The 20,449-nt window shown below is 41.9% G+C and overlaps 1 protein-coding gene across 1 annotated transcript in view; it reads right to left on the bottom strand.

Annotated features, from left to right (window-relative positions):
• The window catches only part of LOC129707575 (nebulette-like), a 302,307-nt gene that overhangs the window by 159,635 nt on the left and 122,223 nt on the right, over positions 1-20,449 (bottom strand). Inside the window, 1 exon segment of the mRNA XM_055652726.1 lies at positions 8,698-8,782. Coding sequence (XP_055508701.1) covers positions 8,698-8,782 — 85 coding nt within the window.

The following is a 20,449-nucleotide window of genomic DNA, read 5'->3' as shown; positions in this document are numbered from 1 at the left end:
AAATATTCCCGATGTTGAGGGGGTCCAGAACCAGGGGTCACAGTTTAAGAATAACGGGCGGGCTATTTAGGACTGAGATGAGGACATTTTTTTTCACACATTGAGTTGTGAATCTGTGGAATTCTCTGCCACAGAAGGCAGTGGAGGCAAATTCACTGGATGTTTTCAAAAGAGAGTTAGATTTAGCTCTTAGGAATAAAGAAATCGAGGGATATGGAGAACAAGCAGGGATGGGGTACTGATTTTAGATGATCAGCCATGATCATATTGAATGGCGGTGCTGGCTCAAAGGGCCAAATGGCCTACTCCTTGCACCTATTTTTCTGTTTCTATGTTCTGTTAGGTAACTTACCTAGTCCCTTGCAAGGGGCAACATAGATCAGGAGATGTAGAGTCAGTATGGACAGAACTGAGGAAATGTAAGGGTAAAAAGACCCTAGTGGGACTTATCTACGGGCCCCCAAACAGTAGCCTGGATATAGGATGCAAGTTGAATCAAGAGTTAATATTGGCATGTCATAAAGATAATGCTACGGTTGTTATGGGAGATTTCAACATGTAAGTAGACTGGGAAAATCAGGTTGGTACTGGACCCCAAGAAAGGGAGTTTGTGGAGTGTCTCCATGACGGATTCTTAGAGCAGCTTGTATTGGAGCCTACCAGGGAGAAAGCAATTCTGGATTTAGTGCTGTGTAATGAACCGGATTTGATAAGGGAACTTGAGGTAAAGTGACCATATTATGATGTTTTAATCTACAATTTGAGAGGGAGAAGGGTAAATCGGTGTCAGCGTTACAGTTGAATAAAGGGGACTATGGAGCCATGAGGCAGGAGCTGGGCAAAGTTAACTGGAAAGATACCCTAGCAGGGATAACAGTGGAACAATAATGGCAGGTATTTTGGGGGAATAATACAGAAGGTGCAGGATCAGATCATTCCAAAGAGGAAGAAAGATTCCAAGGGGAGTAATGGGTGACCGTGGCTGATAAGGGAAGTCAAGGACAGTATAAAATAAAAGAAAACAAGTATAACATAGCAAAGATGAGCGGGAAGCCAGAGGATTGGGTAACTTTTAAAGAGCAACAGAATGTAACTAAAAAGGCAATACGGGGGGAATAGATGAGGTATGGAGGTAAGCTATCCAAGAAAATAAAGGAGGATAGTAAAAGCTTCTTTAGGTATGTGAAAAGAAAATAATTAGTTAAGACCAAAATTGGACCCTTGAAGACTAAGAAAGGCAAATTTATTTTGGGGAACAAGGAGATGGCAGATGAGTTGAACTAAGGAAGACACAAACAATCTTCCTGATGTACTAGTGGCCAGAGGATCCAGGGTGACAGAGGAACTGACGGAAATTCACATTAGGCGAGAAATAGTATTTGGTAGACTGATGGGACTGAAGGCTGATAAATCCCCAGGGCCTGATCGTCTGCATCCCAGAGCACTCAAGGAGGTGACTCTAGAAATCGTGGATGCATTGGTGATCATTTTCCAATGTTATATAGATTCAGGATCAGTTCCTGTGGATTGGATGGTAGCTAATGTTATCCCACTTTTCAAGAAAGGAGTGAAAGAGAAAACAGGGAATTATAGACCAGTTAGCCTGACATCGGTGGTGGGGAAGATGCTGGAGTCAATTATTAAAGAAGTAATAACGGCGCATTTGGATAGCAGTAAGATTGGTCCAAGTCAGCATGGATTTATGAAAGGGAAATCCAGCTCAATTAATCTTCTGGAATTTTTTGAGTATGTTCCAAGTAAAATGGATGAAGGAGACCCAGTGGATGTAGTGTATCTGGATTTTCAGAAAGCCTTTGATAAGGTCCCACACAGGAGATTAGTGGGCATGGTATTGGGGGTAGGATATTGACATGGATAGAGAATTGGTTGGCAGACAGGAAACAAAGAATAGGAATAAACGGGTCCCTGTCAGAATAGCAGGCAGTGGCGAGTGGAGTGCCGCAAGGCTCGGTGCTGGGACCGCAACTATTTACAATATATGTTAATGATTTAGACGATGGGATTAAAAGTAACACCAGCAAATTTGCAGATGACACAAAGCTAGGTGGCAATGTGAACTGCGAAGAGGATGCTAGGAGGTTGCAGGGTGACTTGGACAGGTTGAGTTAGTAGGCAGATGCATGGCAGATGCAGTATAATGTAGATTAATATGAGATTATCCACTTTGGCGGCAAGAACAAGGAGGCAGATTATTATTTCAATGGTGTCAGATTAGGAAAAAGGGAAGTGCAACGAGACCTGGGTGTCCTTGTACGCCAGTCACTGAAAATAAACATTCAGGTCCAACAGGCAGTGAAGAAAGCTAATGGCATGTTGTCCTTCATAAGAAGAGGATTTGAGTATAGGAATAAATAGGTCCTTCTGCAGTTGTACAGGGCCCTGGTGAGACCACATCTGGAGTATTGTGTGCAGTTTTCGCCCCCTTATTTGAGGAAGGACATCCTTGCTAAAAGGTTGGAAAGACTGGGCTTGTATTCACAGGAATTTAGAAGGATGAGGGGCAATCTTATAGAAACATATAAAATTATAAAAGGACTGGATGAGCTAGATGCAGGAAAAATGGTCCCAATGATGGGGGAGACCAGAGCCAGGTTCCTCAGTCTAAGAATAAAGGGGAGGCTATTTAAAATTGAGATGAAGAAAAATCTTTTTCACATAGAAATTTGTGAATTTGTGGAATTCTCTGCCACAGAAGGCAGTTGAGGCCGATTGACTGGATGAATTTAAAAGAGTTAGACAGAGCTCCAGGGGCAAGCAGAATCAAGGGATATGGGGAGAAGACAGGCGCGGGTTACTGATTGTAGATGATCAGCCATGATCATGTTTGCTGGCTTGAACGGCCAAATGCCTCCTCCTGCACCCATTTTCTATGTTTCTATTTTTCTATTAAGGAAATTAATTAAATTGAAAGATGATAAACCCCCAGCAACTGATAACCTGCATCCTGAGGGTTTTGGAAAGTTGGTTACATAGATACTGAATGTTTATTTTCAGTGACTGGCGTACATGGACATCCAGGTCTCGTTGCACTTCCCTTTTTCCTAATCTGACACCATTGAGATAATAATCTGCCTCCTTGTTCTTGCCGCCAAAGTGGATAACCTCACATTAATCTACATTATACTGCATCTGCCATGCATCTGCCTTCTCACTCAACCTGTTCAAGTCACCCTGCAACCTCCTAGCATCCTCTTCGCAGTTCACATTGCCACCTAGCTTTGTGTCATCTGCAAATTTGCTAGTGTTACATGTGGTTACATAGATACCCTGGAAGTTACCTTAAAATATTCAATACATTTGAACACAGTTTCCCCTAAGGATGCAGGATGCAAGTATAATCTCGCAATTTAGAAAGGAGGGAGGAATAAATTACATGGCTTTGATCAAGGAGCTGGAAATAGGATTCATCCAAACTCCATTTACAACTGGCATTGAAATAATGGGCCAAATAGTCCCTTTTGACCAGTACACTTTTAGATTCCCTTACTGCAGGAGTGTCTGAAGTTAGTTTGCAAGGTTCAAAGTCTTAATTTACTTCATCAATGATCCATCCTCCAGTTTAAGGGATGTTGACCGATGATTACAACTTGTTTTTGTCACAACTTGTTACACAATAAGGCAAGATGTGAGACGCAAACGCAACTATGCGAGGCACAAACGCAACTCACTGACCAGGTAATGAGGGTAGAGAGTGACTTCCCGGACTCTACCGTCATTGTTTTGGGGGGACTTTAACAAAGCTAATCTCAGCCGTCTATTTAGAACGGAGACGAGAAAACACTTTTAATCACAGAGAAACATAGAAACATAGAAAATAGGTGCAGGAGTGGGCCATTCGGCCCTTCGAGCCTGCACCGCCATTCAATATGATCATAGCTGATCATCCAACTCAGTATCCTGTACCTGCCTTCTCTCCATACCCCCTGATCCCTTTAGCCACAAGGGCCACATCTAACTCCCTCTTAAATATAGCCAATGAACTTGTGAGTCTGAGAGTTGTGAGTCTGTGGAATTCTCTGCCTCAGAGCGCGCTGGAGTCCAGTTCTCTGGATACTTTCAAGAGAGAGCTAGATAGGGCTCTTAAACATAGCAGAGCCAGGGGATATGGGGAGAAGGCAGGAACGGGGTGCTGATTGGGGATGATCTGCCATGATCACATTGAATGGCGGTGCTGGCTCAAAGGGCCGAATGGCCTGCTCCTGCACCCATTGTCCATTGTCTATTGAACACAGTAGTAACAAAGTAAAAGGTAAGAAATTGCAACCACATTAGTCACTCACCTCCAAGCTCCTACAAGCCTTTTTATAGAATTTCAAGATACAAATCAGTACGTTGGCAGACATGGTGCATATGGTGGATTAAAAGGCTAGTTCTTGTGCTGTACCATGTTCTAATTAGCAGCATGTTGAAAATCTCACCATAGGCCAGGATGAGTACCACTCCAACGATATTCAAGATGTTCAACGATATCAAAGCCAAAGCAGCCCACTTAATTGGAGGCATGAGGGACAGCTAATGCAGCTATCCGTCCCTCACTGAATCATAGATCAGACGTGTTTGGAAATACTTGGCCATTCCTTCTTCTTGGAACATCTTCTCAAACAGCACTGCACCAGTTTCTTCACCACAAGGACATCTACGCTTCAAGAAGGATCACCATCAGCTTCACAAGGACAATTAAGGCTTTGGTGACAATGCTCACATCCAGCAAATAAATAATGTACACTGACTTCGGAAAAATAATGGCAATAAAGCTAATAAATGAAAAGGCTATTAATGGAAATGTCCAGGCTTTAACCATAGGATAATTCAAACGGGAATAGTTTAATTTTAAAGTAGATTAAAAGGCTTTAGGATTTAGAAGATTGAGGGGGGATCTTATAGAAACTTACAAAATTCTTAAGAGGTTGGACAGGCTAGATGCAGGAAGATTGTTCCCGATGTTGGGGAAGTCCAGAACAAGGGGTCACAGTTTAAGGATAAGGGGGAAATCTTTTGGGACCGAGATGAGAAAAACATTTTTCACGCAGAGTGTGGTGAATCTCTGGAACTCTCTGACACAGAAGGTAGTTGAGGCCAGTTCATTGGCTATATTTAAGAGGGAGTTAGATGTGGCCCTTGTGGCTAAAGGGATCAGGCGGTATGGAGAGAAGGCAGGTACAGGATACTGAGTTGGATGATCAGTCATGATCATATTGAATGACGGTGCAGGCTCGAAGGGCCAAATGGCCTACTCCTGCACCTATTTTCTATGTTTCTATGTTCTATGTATCTATATTAAATGAATTTCTTTATTGTCAAATACAGCAAAGTGTAATGACATTTCTTGTTCACATGATGCTCTCAGAGTAAATAGTATACAAACAGTAATGATCATACAATGCAGTGTGTGAGCATGTGCAGTGTTTTTGAGAACATATGCAAGCAATGCTATGTGAAGTGAACCTGTGACTTCAAAGCTGATAGTAGCTGCTACTTTACACAAATAAAAACATTTCTTCCATCGAACGTGTCCAAAGACAGGCAGCTCGATTTGTTACTAACACCTATGAGAGAGAAGCGAGTGTCACCAAATTCTCTGGGGTGGAACCCTCTCCAAGACAGATGTGAAGCTCACCGTTTGACCTGTTTTTACAAAATGTTAAATGGTCAGCTCGACATAGATTACAAGACCTACACCAAACCCAAACCAATTAGGAGAAGACGAGGGCATTTGATCCAATTTGTGATCCCAGCTACAAAGACAGATGTGTACAGCAATTTGTTCTTCCCACGCACAATTAAAGCATGGAATAATCTCCACCCAACTATAGTTACCCAACCAGATGCAACTAAATTTAAAGTAGCTCTTTCTTCCCAATAACCCTTTCTGGATTAATCCCTCCCTTCACCACCTCCAATTTAAATTCCATTTGGAATATTTTGGAGGACCAAGAAACCAAGAACCAACCAAGAACCATGTACTTTCAATCTCACTAAAAATGCAGCAGTTCTTCATATAATAAGTTAGTAAACTCTCTTTGCTAAGACCTTTATGGATCAGTACACCTGTTCATTCCTTAATAGTACAAGTGCTGTCTCTCTTCTCCCCCCCCCCCCCCCCCCCTTCAGCTTCAGGACTGCTTTACTTCCTCTGTTGCAAGTACTGAAATGTTTCTCATAAGTGTAATTCCCAGCTGCTACTGGCAACTGATAGATCTCACTCGTATCTTTACAATTTACCTCTACAAGTGAAATTTCTGGGAATTTGGCCAATAGCACGGGTACTCATTTTACCATGAGGGCTCGGTAGACAGATAGTGAGAAGGTCCAAACAAACACCAGAGAAATTTACACAAAAATGCTGGAGAAACTCAGCGGGTGCAGCAGCATCTATGGAGCGAAGGAAATAGGCAACGTTTCGTGCCAAAACGTTGCCTATTTCCTTCGCTCCAGAGATGCTGCTGCACCCGCTGAGTTTCTCCAGCATTTTTGTGTACCTTCGATTTTCCAGCATCTGCAGTTCCTTCTTAAACAGCAGAGAAATTTAGACTGGTGACTGTTATCATCACAAACTGCAAACGCGGTTTCTCATCGTGCCAATGTTGTGATCCAAAGTCAGCTAAAATTACTGGAAGTTGGAAACATACGAATAACTAAAGTTGTCTTCTTCCACTATAAATCTATTTTAAGATGCAATAAGTGTATTATGGGAACTAGTTTACATAATGGAATAATAATGGTGAAGGAAAACCTTTTGATCTCGTGCTTTCAATCTTTCACATTTTCTTTATTTGCCACGTTCTGCAATCTGATTCAATATTTTTGCCCTTATTCATGATTGTTATTGCATTAACCCAATCATTTAACCAGTATTGCTTATTAAGAGTAGAGACTAACCTATTTTTAACAGGTAAGTACCAAAAATACATAATATAATAATAGTGTGGCTTCAGGAGCAGGTCAGAGACTAGGAATCCCGCAGCTTCAACAACACTCAACAAAATTAACATCTTACAGGCAATAGCAGCCACATGATAAGTATCTGATCCTCATTCAAAGCCACACACACCGATTTGAAAACATCACTATTCCGATATCATTGCTGGACCAAAATTATGGAACAGCCTCCTTAACAGCATTGTAAGGATACCCACACCTCAAGTACCGCTGTTGTTCAAGAAGGCAGTTCACCACCACCACCTTCTTTAGGGCAATAAGAGATGGGAAATTCAATGCTGGTTCAGCCTAGGAAACCCATATTCCGTGAATGGAGAAAAAAAGTTTTTCTTTACAATTTTTCCCGCGCAATTTTTCATTATATCAAGGGCAACCTGTATTTTGACCTAATTTCATTTTGCCAAATTACGTATAATTTCTGTGTCTTTTAATAATTATTATCTCTGTTGATTTGCACATCGCCCATCCACGGCAAATCAAGGCAGGAAACTATGTTGTTCCAGATCAAAATAAAACTCTTACCAATAAAGTAGTTATTTAAAGTAGTTGAAACATAGAAAATAGGTGCAGGAGTAGGCCATTCGGCCCTTCGAGCCTGCACCACCATTCAATATGATCATGGCTGATCATCCAACTCAGTATCCTGTACCTGCCTTCTCTCCCTTTAGCCACAAGGGCCACATCCAACTCCCTCTTAAATATAGCCAATGAACTGGCCTCAACTACCCTCAGTGGCAGAGAATTCCAGAGATTCACCACTCTCTGTGTGAAAAATGTTTTTCTCATCTCGGTTTTAAAGGATTTCCCCTTTATCCTTAAACTGTGACCCCTTGTCCTGGACTTCCCCAACATCGGGAACAATCTTCCTGCTTCTAGACTGTCCAAACCCTTAAGAATTTTGTAAGTTTCTATAAGATCCCCCCTCAATCTTCTAAATTCTAGCGAGTACAAGACGAGTCTATCCAGTCTTTCTTCATATGAAAGTCCTGAAAGCACCAGTATGTAACCCATATATTTCAAAAATAATGATTAAATAAACCAAGGTTTGGTACTGAAAGAATGAGAAATCAATTTATACTCTACAATTCTCGCCACCATCTGCTAGTACTGCGTTACATCAATGTAGAAGTTGAGATTTATATATATTATATATATTCCCAAATCAGTTGTCAGGGAGAAGGAAACTATTTGCACAGTACTGCGAAGAGGTTATTGAAAAATAAATGAATTAAAAATAAGAAGAAAAATAAACAATTCTAAAATAACAAGAACAGTTTTAAATGAGCTTGGTCAGGGAAACTGAGATAAAATAAGACGGTGCTTTTTAACATTGTATCCTTTTGTTATAGGATATGTGCATTTCATTTCACAGAGATAATCTATTTTCTGGTTGTTGCAATGGTCTGATCAATTGATCAGTCTTGGCTAATATCCACAGGCCTAAATCACTCATCACACAAAATAAATGTGTTGCAAGTTTTTGCTCCAAATGTTGCTCATGCATATATCAAGCAGTGAACTGCTTTATACTGAAGCATTGACAGTAACAAAATCCCTCAAATTGAGAAAGACATATCTTAATGGAAAAAAAATGAAGAGAAGAAAATCAATTTGCATTTACAGCTCATCTTTGAGTACAAAATGGGAGAAACAAATTTTTAAATGCATGACTTCATAATCAAAAAAACATTGGGGAATTATGACACCAGAGAAAATAGTTTACCCTGACAAGATTACCTGACTCTGCAGTTCACTTTGTTGCTTCAGACGGAGGTTTTCTGGTGTATCAGTAACTATGGTGAATTGCTGCTTTGGGTAATGGCTGAAACAAGAAGAGAGTAGCAATCAAAAATCAAAATATTAATAGATTATGTACAGAAAAAACACATGCTTCATTTTTGCAGAATTATATAATAGTGTTGAATTTAAGGTAGTCATTGTCCAGATTTGGCATCTGCTATTGGCATATGCCCACGCCACCTGCATTCACCTCTCTCTCTCTCTCTCACGATAAATTAATCTTGATGTCCATGACTTAACTTGCTGCTCTAAAGCATTCCAGAGTTCAATGTCAAGGCCCAGAGTCCCAGATTGTGCAAGGCAAAAACCCACTTGCAAAACTACCCTGACAACTTTCGAAGTGGACAAAGACGTGCTCTAGTAGTGGCTGTCAACGATAACATTCAGAAACATTTAAAATCTATTAAAAAGTAAAAGACTTTAAAAATATGTATATATATATATATATTTAACTACTTTCAAAAACATAAAAAAGAATTGATCTTTATCTTTCTTCTCCACAGATTTTCAAACTCCATTGAAATCAACAGGCTCACCGATCTAAGGGCCAATTCTATTGAAAATGAATGAACTGTATCTCCACAAATACAAAATAAAAACAGAAAACACTGCAAATACTCAGAGTTAACATGTCAGGTTCTTGATTCTCCTACCCTGAGAAAAAAGGTATACGCCCTAACAGGTCACTTCTCCTTGCGCTCTAAGGAATTAAATATTGACCTGCCCAACCTCTCCCTATAGCTCAGGCCCTTGAGCCCTTGCTTAAGTCCCTGACTTACTGGGAATCTACATTCAAAATAGTTTGCTCTCACCAGCAGAATTGTGCCATTGTAACATTGTTAAAGTATGCCTTGTAATAATCTTTATTAAAGTGACCTTCTGAGTACTTTCAGCATTCTTTGGTCATTGTTTGCCTACATCAGCTCATGAGCACAATCCACACTCAAATAAAGCTGTACATCATTAAGGATGGCACTTTACGCAGCCAACAGAGTGCTGCACTCTTGATGTGGGAAGAAATCAAAGTAATCGCATCGGGATGTGCAACCTCAAGACAGGCAGCATTGGAGATCAAGATTGATTCCAAATTGCTGGAGTTGTGAGGAAACAGTTCTATTAGATGCACTCTGTGCCATCCCAAGTCTTCCAAGAATGCGATCCCATCAGAAAATGAAGAAGTGGTGTTAGGTAAATTGAATGGATTAAAGGCCGATAAATCCCCAGGGCCAGATAGGCTGCATCCCAGAGTACGTAAGGAAGTAGCCGCAGAAATAGTGGATGCATTAGTGATAAATTTTCAAAACTCTTTAGATTCTGGAGTAGTTCCTGAGGGTTGGAGGGTAGCTAATGTAACCCCACTTTTTAAAAAGGGAGGGAGAGAGAAAACGGGGAATTACAGACCAGTTAGTCTAACATCGGTAGTGGGGAAATTGCTAGAGTCAGTTGTTAAAGATGGGATAGCAGCACATTTGGAAAGTGGTGAAATCATTGGATGAAGTCAGCATGGATTTATGAAAGGTAAATCATGTCTGACGAATCTTATAGAATTTTTCGAGGATATAACTAGTAGAGTGGATAAGGGAGAACCAGTAGATGTGTTATATCTGGACTTCCAGAAGGCTTTCGACAAGGTCCCACATAAGAGATTAGAATACAAACTTAAAGCACACGGTATTGGGGGTTCAATATTGATGTGGATAGAGAACTGGCTGGCTGACAGGAAGCAAAGAGTAGGAGTAAACGGGTCCTTTTCACAATGGCAGGCAGTGACTAGTGGGTTACCGCAAGGCTCAGTGCTGGGACCCCAGCTATTTACAATATATATTAATGATTTGGACGAGGGAATTGAATGCAACATCTCCAAATTTGCGGATGACACGAAGCTGGGGGGGCAGTGTTAGCTGTGAGGAGGATGCTAGGAGACTGCAAGATGACTTGGATAGGCTGGGTGAGTGGGCAAATGCATGGCAGATGCAGTATAATGTGGATAAATGCGAGGTTATCACCTTTGATGGCAAAAACAGGAAATAGACTATTATCTGAATGGTGGCCGATTAGGAAAAGGGGAGATGCAACGAGACCTGGGTGTCATGGTACACCAGTCATTGAAAGTAGGCATGCAGGTGCAGCAGGCAGTGAAGAAAGCGAATGGTATGTTAGCATTCATAGCAAAAGGATTTGAGTACAAGAGCAGGGAGGTTCCACTGCAGTTGTACAGGGTCTTGGTGAGACCACACCTGGAGTATTGCATACAGTTTTGGTCTCCTAATCTGAGGAAAGACATTCTTGCCATAGAGGGTTCACCAGACTGATTCCTGGGATGTCAGGACTTTCATATGAAGAAAGACTGGATAGATTTGGCTTGTACTCGCTAGAATTTAGAAGATTGAGGGGGGATCTTATAGAAACTTACAAAATTCTTAAGAGGTTGGACAGTCTAGAAGCAGGAAGATTGTTTCCCGATCTTGGGGAAGTCCAGAACAAGGGGTCACAGTTTAAGGATAAAGGGGAAATCTTTTAGGACCGAGATGAGAAAAACATTTTTCACACAGAGAGTGGTGAATCTCTGGAATTCTCTGCCACAGAAGGTTAGGGTTAGGGTTAGGAGGGATTTAAGACAAGACATTACAAGACAAGGTATTTAAGAGGGAGTTAGATGTGGCCCTTGTGGCGAAAGGGATCAGGGGGTATGGAGAGAAGGCAGGTACAGGATACTGAATTGGATGATCAGCCGTGATCATATTGAATGGCGGTGCAGACTCGAAGGGCCGAATGGCCTACTCCTGCACCTGTTTTCTATGTTTCTAAGTCCCATTTTAGCATTTTTCTGAGAGTAAACCACACAGTTCAATTTCAAATGCCATTCTTCCAATTTAATGAGTGTTTGCAGGGAAACAATAGCCATTAGCATTATGTACAGTGTTTAAGAAGGAACTGCAAATGCTGGAAAATCGAAGGTGCACAAAAAATGCTGGAGAAACTCAGCGGGCCCTGGACAAACTCACCTGGCCCTTAACTCCAAGAAGACCAAGGAGCTCATTGTAGACTTCAGGAAGTCCAGAGGCGGCACGCACACCCCCATCCACATTAACGGGACGGAGGTGGAACGTGTTTCTAGCTTCAGGTTCCTGGGAGTCAACATCTCCGATGACCTCTCTTGGACCCACAATACCTCTACTCTGATCAAGAAGGCTCATCAGCGTCTCTTCTTCCTGAGGAGACTGAAGAAGGTCCATCTGTCTCCTCAGATCCTCATGAACTTATACCGCTGCACCATCGAGAGCATCCTTACCAACTGCATCACAGTATGGTATGGCAACTGCTCTGTCTCCGACCGGAAGGCACTGCAGAGGGTGGTGAAAATTGCCCAACGCATCACCGGTTCCACGCTCCCCTCCATTGAGTCTGTCCAAAGCAAGCGCTGTCTGCGGAGGGCGCTCAGCATCGCCAAGGACTGCTCTCACCCCAACCATGGACTGTTTACCCTCCTACCATCCGGGAGGCGCTACAGGTCTCTCCGTTGCCGAACCAGCAGGTCGAGGAACAGTTTATTTCCGGCGGCTGTCACTCTACTAAACAACGTACCTCGGTGACTGCCAATCACCACCCCCCCCCCCCGGACACTTATTATTTTTTTTTATTCAAATCGTTTGCTATGTCGCTCTTCAAGGGAGATGCTAAATGCATTTCGTTGTCTCTGTACTGTACACTGGCAATGACAATTAAAATTGAATCTGAATCTGAATCTGAATCTGAATCTGGGTGCAGCAGCATCTGTCGGCCCAAAACATTGCCTATCTCCTTCGCTCCATAGATGCTGCTGCACCCATTGAGTTTCTCCAGCATTTTTGTGTAGCATTATGTACAGCTCTGCTTTAGTGTGCCAAATCCAGTTTCTAGACAGATTCTTTTACCAGTTTGGGATATATTATGTTGTGAAAAATGTCAAATTATCCATTTCACTTAACTCTACACTGATCATTATAAAGACGTACTGCTTACATTACAAGACAAGGCATTAAGCCAAATAGTTCATTCAAAATGTTTATACTTTCGATTAAGTTCCAGCAGTAAATCTTTGTCTGCGAGTTTACATATTTATTATTTATAGTAATGCATATTTGTTTATTACTTATACTGAACTTATTATTAGTTGAAACAGTATAAAGGGATCGTTATTCTAGCTCAAATGAGTCCAAGCAGTAATAATTAACTGTTTATTTTTCATTTCGCTACATCCTTCCTTTGTTTCCGCATTCTTTGAATAAAACAGAAGATTGTGTTGTGAGGAACATTATGCCCCAAGTTGTATTCTCCAACATTGTGCCACCCACATATACTGTCTAAACTGCTGAGTAAGTCCAGCATTTTCTTGAAGTGTTTTTCTTTCAATTTCCATTTTACCATGCAACGTTCATCCCCACACAGACAGATGCTGCCTTGAAGTCAAGGTCAGTGATTCTAACCGCCTCTGCAGTTCAGCTCTTTGGTCCATGCTCGGATTAAGGCAGTGATGAGGTCTGGAGCCAAGTATTGCTCTCTAAAATAGTCAACACTAAAAATAAGTTTGACTCACTGAATTCATCCAATAAATTATTTATTGCCATCAATGACACAAGAGTGAGAAGGTAGTTTCCATTGGTAATATCGACAAAGGCCCATTTAATCACATTGCAGATGATTGATTGATTTACAAGTTATTTTCCAGACTATATTTGTCTTTTTTGTGGACAAAGCACAGATGCATTCCTTTCCTCGTTATTTTTTTTAAATCAAAAATATTTATTCAAATATTAAAATATATACAGTACAGTAAAAAATAAAACAGAGCCCGCCATCAGCCATGATCATATTGAATGGCGGTGCAGACTCGAAGGGCCAAATGGCCTACTCCCGCACCTAATTTCTATGTTTCTATCATAATACACGACAAACGATAAACTATTATACAATTATCTTACACTTCTTTGTCAAGGATGGATCCAACCCCCCGCGATCCCGGAAATCCCCTGGGGGTGCGTAGTTCCTCTCTAACACCACCCGGGCACGGACATAACCCCGGATAAGGGGTAGGCAGCCAGTTCAGGCAGAGCCCTCTTCCGCTTGACCAGCCCCAGGAGCAGCAACCCAACCAGGACATCCTCGGCTCTACCCTTTCCCCTACACACAGGGTATCTGGAGATGAGGATGGTGGGTGAGAAGTGCAGCCAGAAGGCAAGGAGCAGCCCCTTTAGATACTGGAACAGGAGCTGCATCCTCACACAATCCATATACACATGGTAAACAGACGCTTCCAGCCCGCAAAAGTGGCAGGCGGCTGGTGAGTCTGTGAACCGTGAAACAGGTTGCAAGGGACTCCTGTGCAGTACCCTCTACCCCAGGACCCTGATGTTCAGGGGAAGAATCCCTACGTAGAGGGACCCCCACCGGGAAGGCAACACTGACCGCCACTTATTGTCCGGACGACCTTTCCTCTTTATTGGGTAGAAACCAGTTTTTTAACTGCACTGGAACAGCTAATTTAAAAATAAATTGGATAGACATATGGATGAGAAGGGAATGGAGGGTTATGGTATGAGTGCAGGCAGGTGGGACTAACGGGAAAAAAAGTTGTTCGCCACAGACTTGTAGGGCCGAGATGGCCTGTTTCCGTGCTGTAATTGTTATATGGTTATATTGTTATATGGAACAGCTTAGCATAAGGCGATAGCTCAATAGAACATTTCTTCATCTCTACAGCGAATATGTTCTCTAGGCCTATGGCCCTTCCTGTGACCAGCATTCTCAGCTATTTTCCAATATCATATTGAGTAAACTGAATTGACTGAAGACGGGCTTAGCCTAGTTTCAAATACTTTAGTCTTGTCCTTAGCAATCAGTCCATGCCATTGGAAATGTACTTGGAGATTCCTTTTCCAATTGCCTGGTTAATTTAACACACGATTCCAGACAAAATGTGATAGGACTGCAGAATGTTGATCTAATTGATCATTTATTTCTGTCTGATGCTGATTTTGTTCTTTTGCAAGTTTGTAATCCTGTGTTGGATCTTCATCGGATAGGCATATGTTATAAGATACATCTGGTGCTGCTCTCAGTACGACTTTCTGCAATCCCCTATGCATAAGGGTTGGGATTGTAATTGCAGTGGTGAGCAATATGTGAACCTTGAAGTTACAGATCGTCAAGGAGTACATTTCTGCTGCTGTTACTGATGGTCCAAGTACCTCCGAGATACCCTGTTTGAAGCTGCCATATTAATCTGAACCTATGCCATTGAGCAGACTGATTGCACCTTGCATGAGGAAAGAAAAAGTCCTTGATGTGAAGAAGGGAATTCTTCTCCACAAGGATTATGCAGTGAAAGACAGATCGTAGAGCTCAATTTACCCCTCATGTTCTTTCACTCACCATCTGCTGCAGACCGCCTGGCAACAATATTCTTCAGGACTCTTGACTAAGCTAGCCAACAATATAAAGGAGGATAGTAAAAGCTTCTTTAGGTATGTGAAGAGGACAAAAATAGTTAAGACCAAAGTTGGACCCTTGAAGACAGAAAGAGGTGAATTTATTATGGGGAACATGAAAATGGCAGACGAGTTGAACAGGTACTTAGGATCCGTCTTCACTAAGGAAGACACAAACAATCTCCCAGATGTACTAGTGGCCAGAGGACAGAGAGTGATGGAGGAAAAGGAAATTCACCTTAGGCAGGAACAGGGGAGGAAATTGCTATCAAAACAGGGACACACACAATTTCTTGGCGGCCGTGCACACGCGCATGCGAGTCTTTGGAGGCTTTGGACGGTAACATCGGGAGCTGGCCTGTTCCCGATGTTGGGGGAGTCCAGAACCAGGGGCCACAGTTTAAGAATAAGGGGTAGGCCATTTAGAACAGAGATGAGGAAAAACCTTTTCACCCAAAGAGTTGTGAGTCTGAGGAATTCTCTGCCTCAGAAGGCAGTGGAGGCCAATTCTCTGGATGCTTTCAAAAGAGAGTTAGATAGAGCTCTTAAAGATAGCGGAGTCAAGGGATATGGGGAAAAGGCAGGAACAGAGTACTAATTGCAGATGATCAGCCATGATCACAGTGAATGGAGGTGCTGGCTCGAAGGGCCGAATGGCCTACTCCTGCACCTATTGTCTATTGTCTATTGACAGCCAGCTCAGTGGTGAAGCTACAAAATCACTTTTAGTGATGTATAATGAAGCCTCTCAGCTAGAGTACATGCTATCCTCGTCATTTTCAGTGCTTCTTCCAAATATTGTTCAATGTAGAAGCGTACTGGTTCATCAGCACAGGAAGGAAGATGTCTTGACCATATGTGACTAATGCCATGTGCCTTAAAATCAATGTAATCAATGTTGAAGGCCTCCAGAGACATTCCCTTCTGCCTTAATACCACTGGACTGCCACCTCAGATGGGTCATTTGTGCCAGTATGGCAGAACCTACCCAGAGTTTAAAGGTTTGATTCTGTTAATTTAATGAAGTCATAAATCGCTGGGACATGTCTTCCAATTTAGGTGGCAATACTCATATGTTTGTGAAGATGACACTGTAAGGTCAACTAGGCTGGAAGCAACTCTGCCTTGTATAAATGAAAGTGGCCAGGTTGATCCCGATGGTCATGAGGTTTTGTTCACTCCCTGTGGAGGTAATAATATAGCATGACTTCCTAAAAAAAGACACAAAGTGTTGGAGCAACTCAGTGGATCAGGCAGCATCTCCAGAGAACATTGATAGGTGACGTTTTGGGTCAGGACCCTTCTTCAGATTGATTGTGGGGGGGGGAAAGGGGTGTAGCAAGTTGGAAGAGAGGTGGCTCAGGGCAGCCTGGAAAGTGATAGGTAGTTGCAGGCAAGGGGTATTTTTGATAGACAAATGGTTGGACAAAAGTCAGAGATGAAAGGACGAAAGGTGTGAGATCGAATAAAGAGCTGCAAATTGTGAAGGAATGTAGGTAGAAGGAGAGAAGAAATGGGTACAAGTCCAAGCAGTGCACTGGGAAAAGAGGGAGAAAGGAAGAAAGGGGAATGTGTGGGAGAAGTGGGAGGGAGCGTTGGTAATTTACCTAAAATCAGAGAATTCAATGTTGGGTTTGTAAGCTACCCAAGGAATATGATGTTCTGTTCCATCCAGTTTGCGTGTGGTCTCACTCTGGCAATGGAGGAGACCCAGGACAGAAAGGTCAGTATGGGAATGGGAAGGGGAGCTAAAGTAGTTTGCAACCGGGAGATGCAATAGACCTTGGCGGATACTGCACAAATATTCAGCAGAATGGTCACTGAGTCTATGCTTGGTCTCGCCAATGTAGGACCAACTCGCAAGCCTCCGTCAATTCCAAAGTATTTCCTCATAAATGGAGTCTCACATCACCATTTCACTTACTTAATTTCTTGACAGGGCTAATATTATTCCCATGGTTAACCAGCAAAGCTGAGAAACCATCTGAATGTGATCAAATAATGCATTTCTAAATGCATTTCGTTGTCTCTGTACTGTACACTGACAATGACAATTAAAATTGAATCTGAATCTGAATCTGAATCTGAATCTGAAATAAATATGTTTTCTTTACATTCATAGTTGTATCTATATTATTAAAATTTAAGATCCTATACTTCATTGCATCTATATTTGTGAATTTATGGAATTCCCTGCCACAGAGGGCAGTGGAGGCCAAATCACTGGATGGAATTAAGAGAGAGTAAGATAGAGCTCTAGGGGCTAGTGGAGTCAAGGGATATGGGGAGAAGGCAGGCACGGGTTATTGAAATGGGATGATCAGCCATGATCGCAATGAATGGCGGTGCTGGCTCGAAGGGCCAAATGGCCTCCTCCTGCACCTATTTTCTATGTTTCCATGTTTCTATCTAAAGGTTTATTAATTTGTCCTGTTGCTGCAATTTTAACTTCGTTATGACGAGCATAAAACCAAATTAAATAGGCAAGGTGAGGCCAGGCACATAACCCCCTGAAATATATGCGTATCACTAATATGTAACCTTAACTTCCCCTACCTTGGAGATGACTGGGAAACCCACACAAAGGCAGTGTGTGCCAAATTAAAAAATGCAGACTCTGTTTGAAATGATGATCAGAACCAAAGCTACTATTTACTACTATTTCATTCACCTGACAGCAATGGGTTGTTCCCATGGATTCACAACTTTCATCTGCAAGTAATGAATTCCCTCGCCTGCATGTCAAGAATATTGATCTGTATGGGGAAATAGTGAGATATATATTTTCATGAAAGCTATTGAAAAGCCTCAGCTTAATCCCAGCAATGGCAATCTTCAGATCGTATCTGCTCATGGAGCCAGATGGCAAACTTACTATGAATAAAATGGGTTATTCAATAATCCAAGATTCATCAACAAAATTACTATGCTTGAATTGAAAGCTGTGGATTTTGACTGCCACAATGCATTTGATAAATTGTCAAATAATTGTTTTTGTGAAGATGGAGCCAATGGTATTAAATGGAAATTAGCATTAAATGCATGAGTATGGGAATGCCTGAAGGATGAAAATAAATGTGGTTTTCTACTTGGCAAATTATAGCTGCTTAGATAGCCACTGATGAGAGTTACTTTTCCAACATCTTATATTGGTCATTTCAGATTTAATCCATGTTTTAACCTTTAATCGAGATTTTCATCTATTCCTTTGAAGAATTCCAAGGTATGTTTCTTTATCATTTAAGGTAGTACAGAAACAGAAACTAACAAAGCTAGGCAAACAATTGGGGCTATAAGTTCTATAATTTTGTAAACCTAAGCTGTCATGCACTATTAAATAGGTCTGATGAATGCAACTGCACCAAAAGGCTTCCCTTCACCATCTCTACTCTCCATAATATTACAGAGGGAGATGCTAGGCAGTGGAATGGGACATATAACAAGAAATAGGAGCTAGGTGGGGGCGGTAACCATCTCTACTCTCCATAATAGAGATTAGGTAGAACAAGAAATAGGAGCTGGTGGGGACTGAGGAATTGGTCTGAGGAAATAATCCAGTGTTACTAACAATATGATCATAGAGCGATATTAAGAAGGTTATCATGTGATAACTAAACTGGTAATCAGACAGAGAGTGGTGAATCTCTGGAACTCTCTGCCACTGAAGGTAGTTGAGGCCAGTTCATTGGCTGTATTCAAGAGGGAGTTAGATGTGGCCCTTGTGGCTAAAGGGATCAGGGGGTATGGAGAGAAGGCAGGTACAGGATACCGAGTTGGATGATCAGCCATGATCATATTGAATGGCGGTGCAGGCTCAAAGGGCCGAATGGCCTACTCCTGCACCTATTTTCTATGTTTCTATGAGTGGGGATGAGAAGAGCTTTGTGACTAGTTTGCTAAGAGAATTCTGGCGGAGCTGAGGAGATGATCATGGTGGGTGCAGCTGAGGACCTTGTACTGAGGGAGTATTGAGATGGCTTATGGGATAGCTGAGGAGAAGATGATGGTGTGAACACCCAATGGAATTGTCATGGATCCAGAGTTGAGGAATAGAATGGAATCTCAGGATAAAAAATAATAAATAAATCCCACGGATTATGATAGGGAGAATTGGGACGATTTTGATTGGAGCTCTGAGGAGATGATTTTTTTTAAAGGCCGAAGGAAAAGATCCTATCCAAAGGCTGAGGAAAAGAGTTGTGTTGAAATGGAGAACAAGCAAAAGATCACTGGGAGAACATGAATGCAAGGGTGGAGGTTGAGGTTTTACATTTACAATTTATGTTTGAAGTCCTGTCCATCAAAACCTTTGGTAAAGAATTAGATAAATTCAAGAAGAATCAATTGTATTCAGGGATGAATACAGTCAGTGCCTAACACTTATCATCTTTTTAGCTCAAACAGCTCAAGATAAATTTCTCCCACTAACAAAAATAACATGGTAACAATACGTCTGGGTGTATCTTTGGGAATCATAAATTCTCGTTTACACGCCATATGAAGAATGCAAAGACTAAAGTAATGTTTTGGATATAAAAATGTATCAAATTAATATTTTAAATAATTAATTCTCACATCGATGTCTATTGGTAAACATATACTTTCAATATTCTCACTTCATTTAATAGTGTGTTATAATTGCAGAATACAAAAGCACAGAATGGATAGCAGAACCATCCCATGAGCCCCGCCCAAAGAGCTATAATCCATGGTACACAAAATTGCTGGAGAAACTCAGCGGGTGCAGCAGCATCTATGGAGCGAAGAAAATAGGCGACGTTTCGGGCCGAAACCCTTCTTCAGACTGATCCATCCCCTGTATTACCAGTGTATTCTGTTACAGGTCAATTACTTTCATCATTATCACATTGTTAACGTTCATACAACATAACTACACAAGAACGGAACTCACTATCAAAACATGGAGGGGACGGGGGACACAATTTTTCGGCGGCCGCACGCGCATGCGCACACTCACACTTGCACGCACGCGTGGCTTCGGAGGCTCAATCCAGCGCTAAATGCAGCTCAACTGCCTGTCTCACCGGGTTAACTACAGCCCTGTCTGGACTGACGGGATACCAGCGCTGCTTCTCTGCGCTGGCAAGCTCAGGCAGGTTAACCTGGCAGGGATGTCGCCCACCTCTCAAAACATGGGGGGGGCGTGTCCCCTCTGGCCACCCCAGGTTTTCCGCCCCTGCAACTACATAATGTTTTGAGCG

Source organism: Leucoraja erinacea, chromosome 2 (assembly GCF_028641065.1).
Source record: "Leucoraja erinacea ecotype New England chromosome 2, Leri_hhj_1, whole genome shotgun sequence".
Classification (NCBI taxonomy): Eukaryota; Metazoa; Chordata; class Chondrichthyes; order Rajiformes; family Rajidae; genus Leucoraja; species Leucoraja erinaceus.
This window is presented reverse-complemented; position numbering and strand designations above follow the sequence as displayed.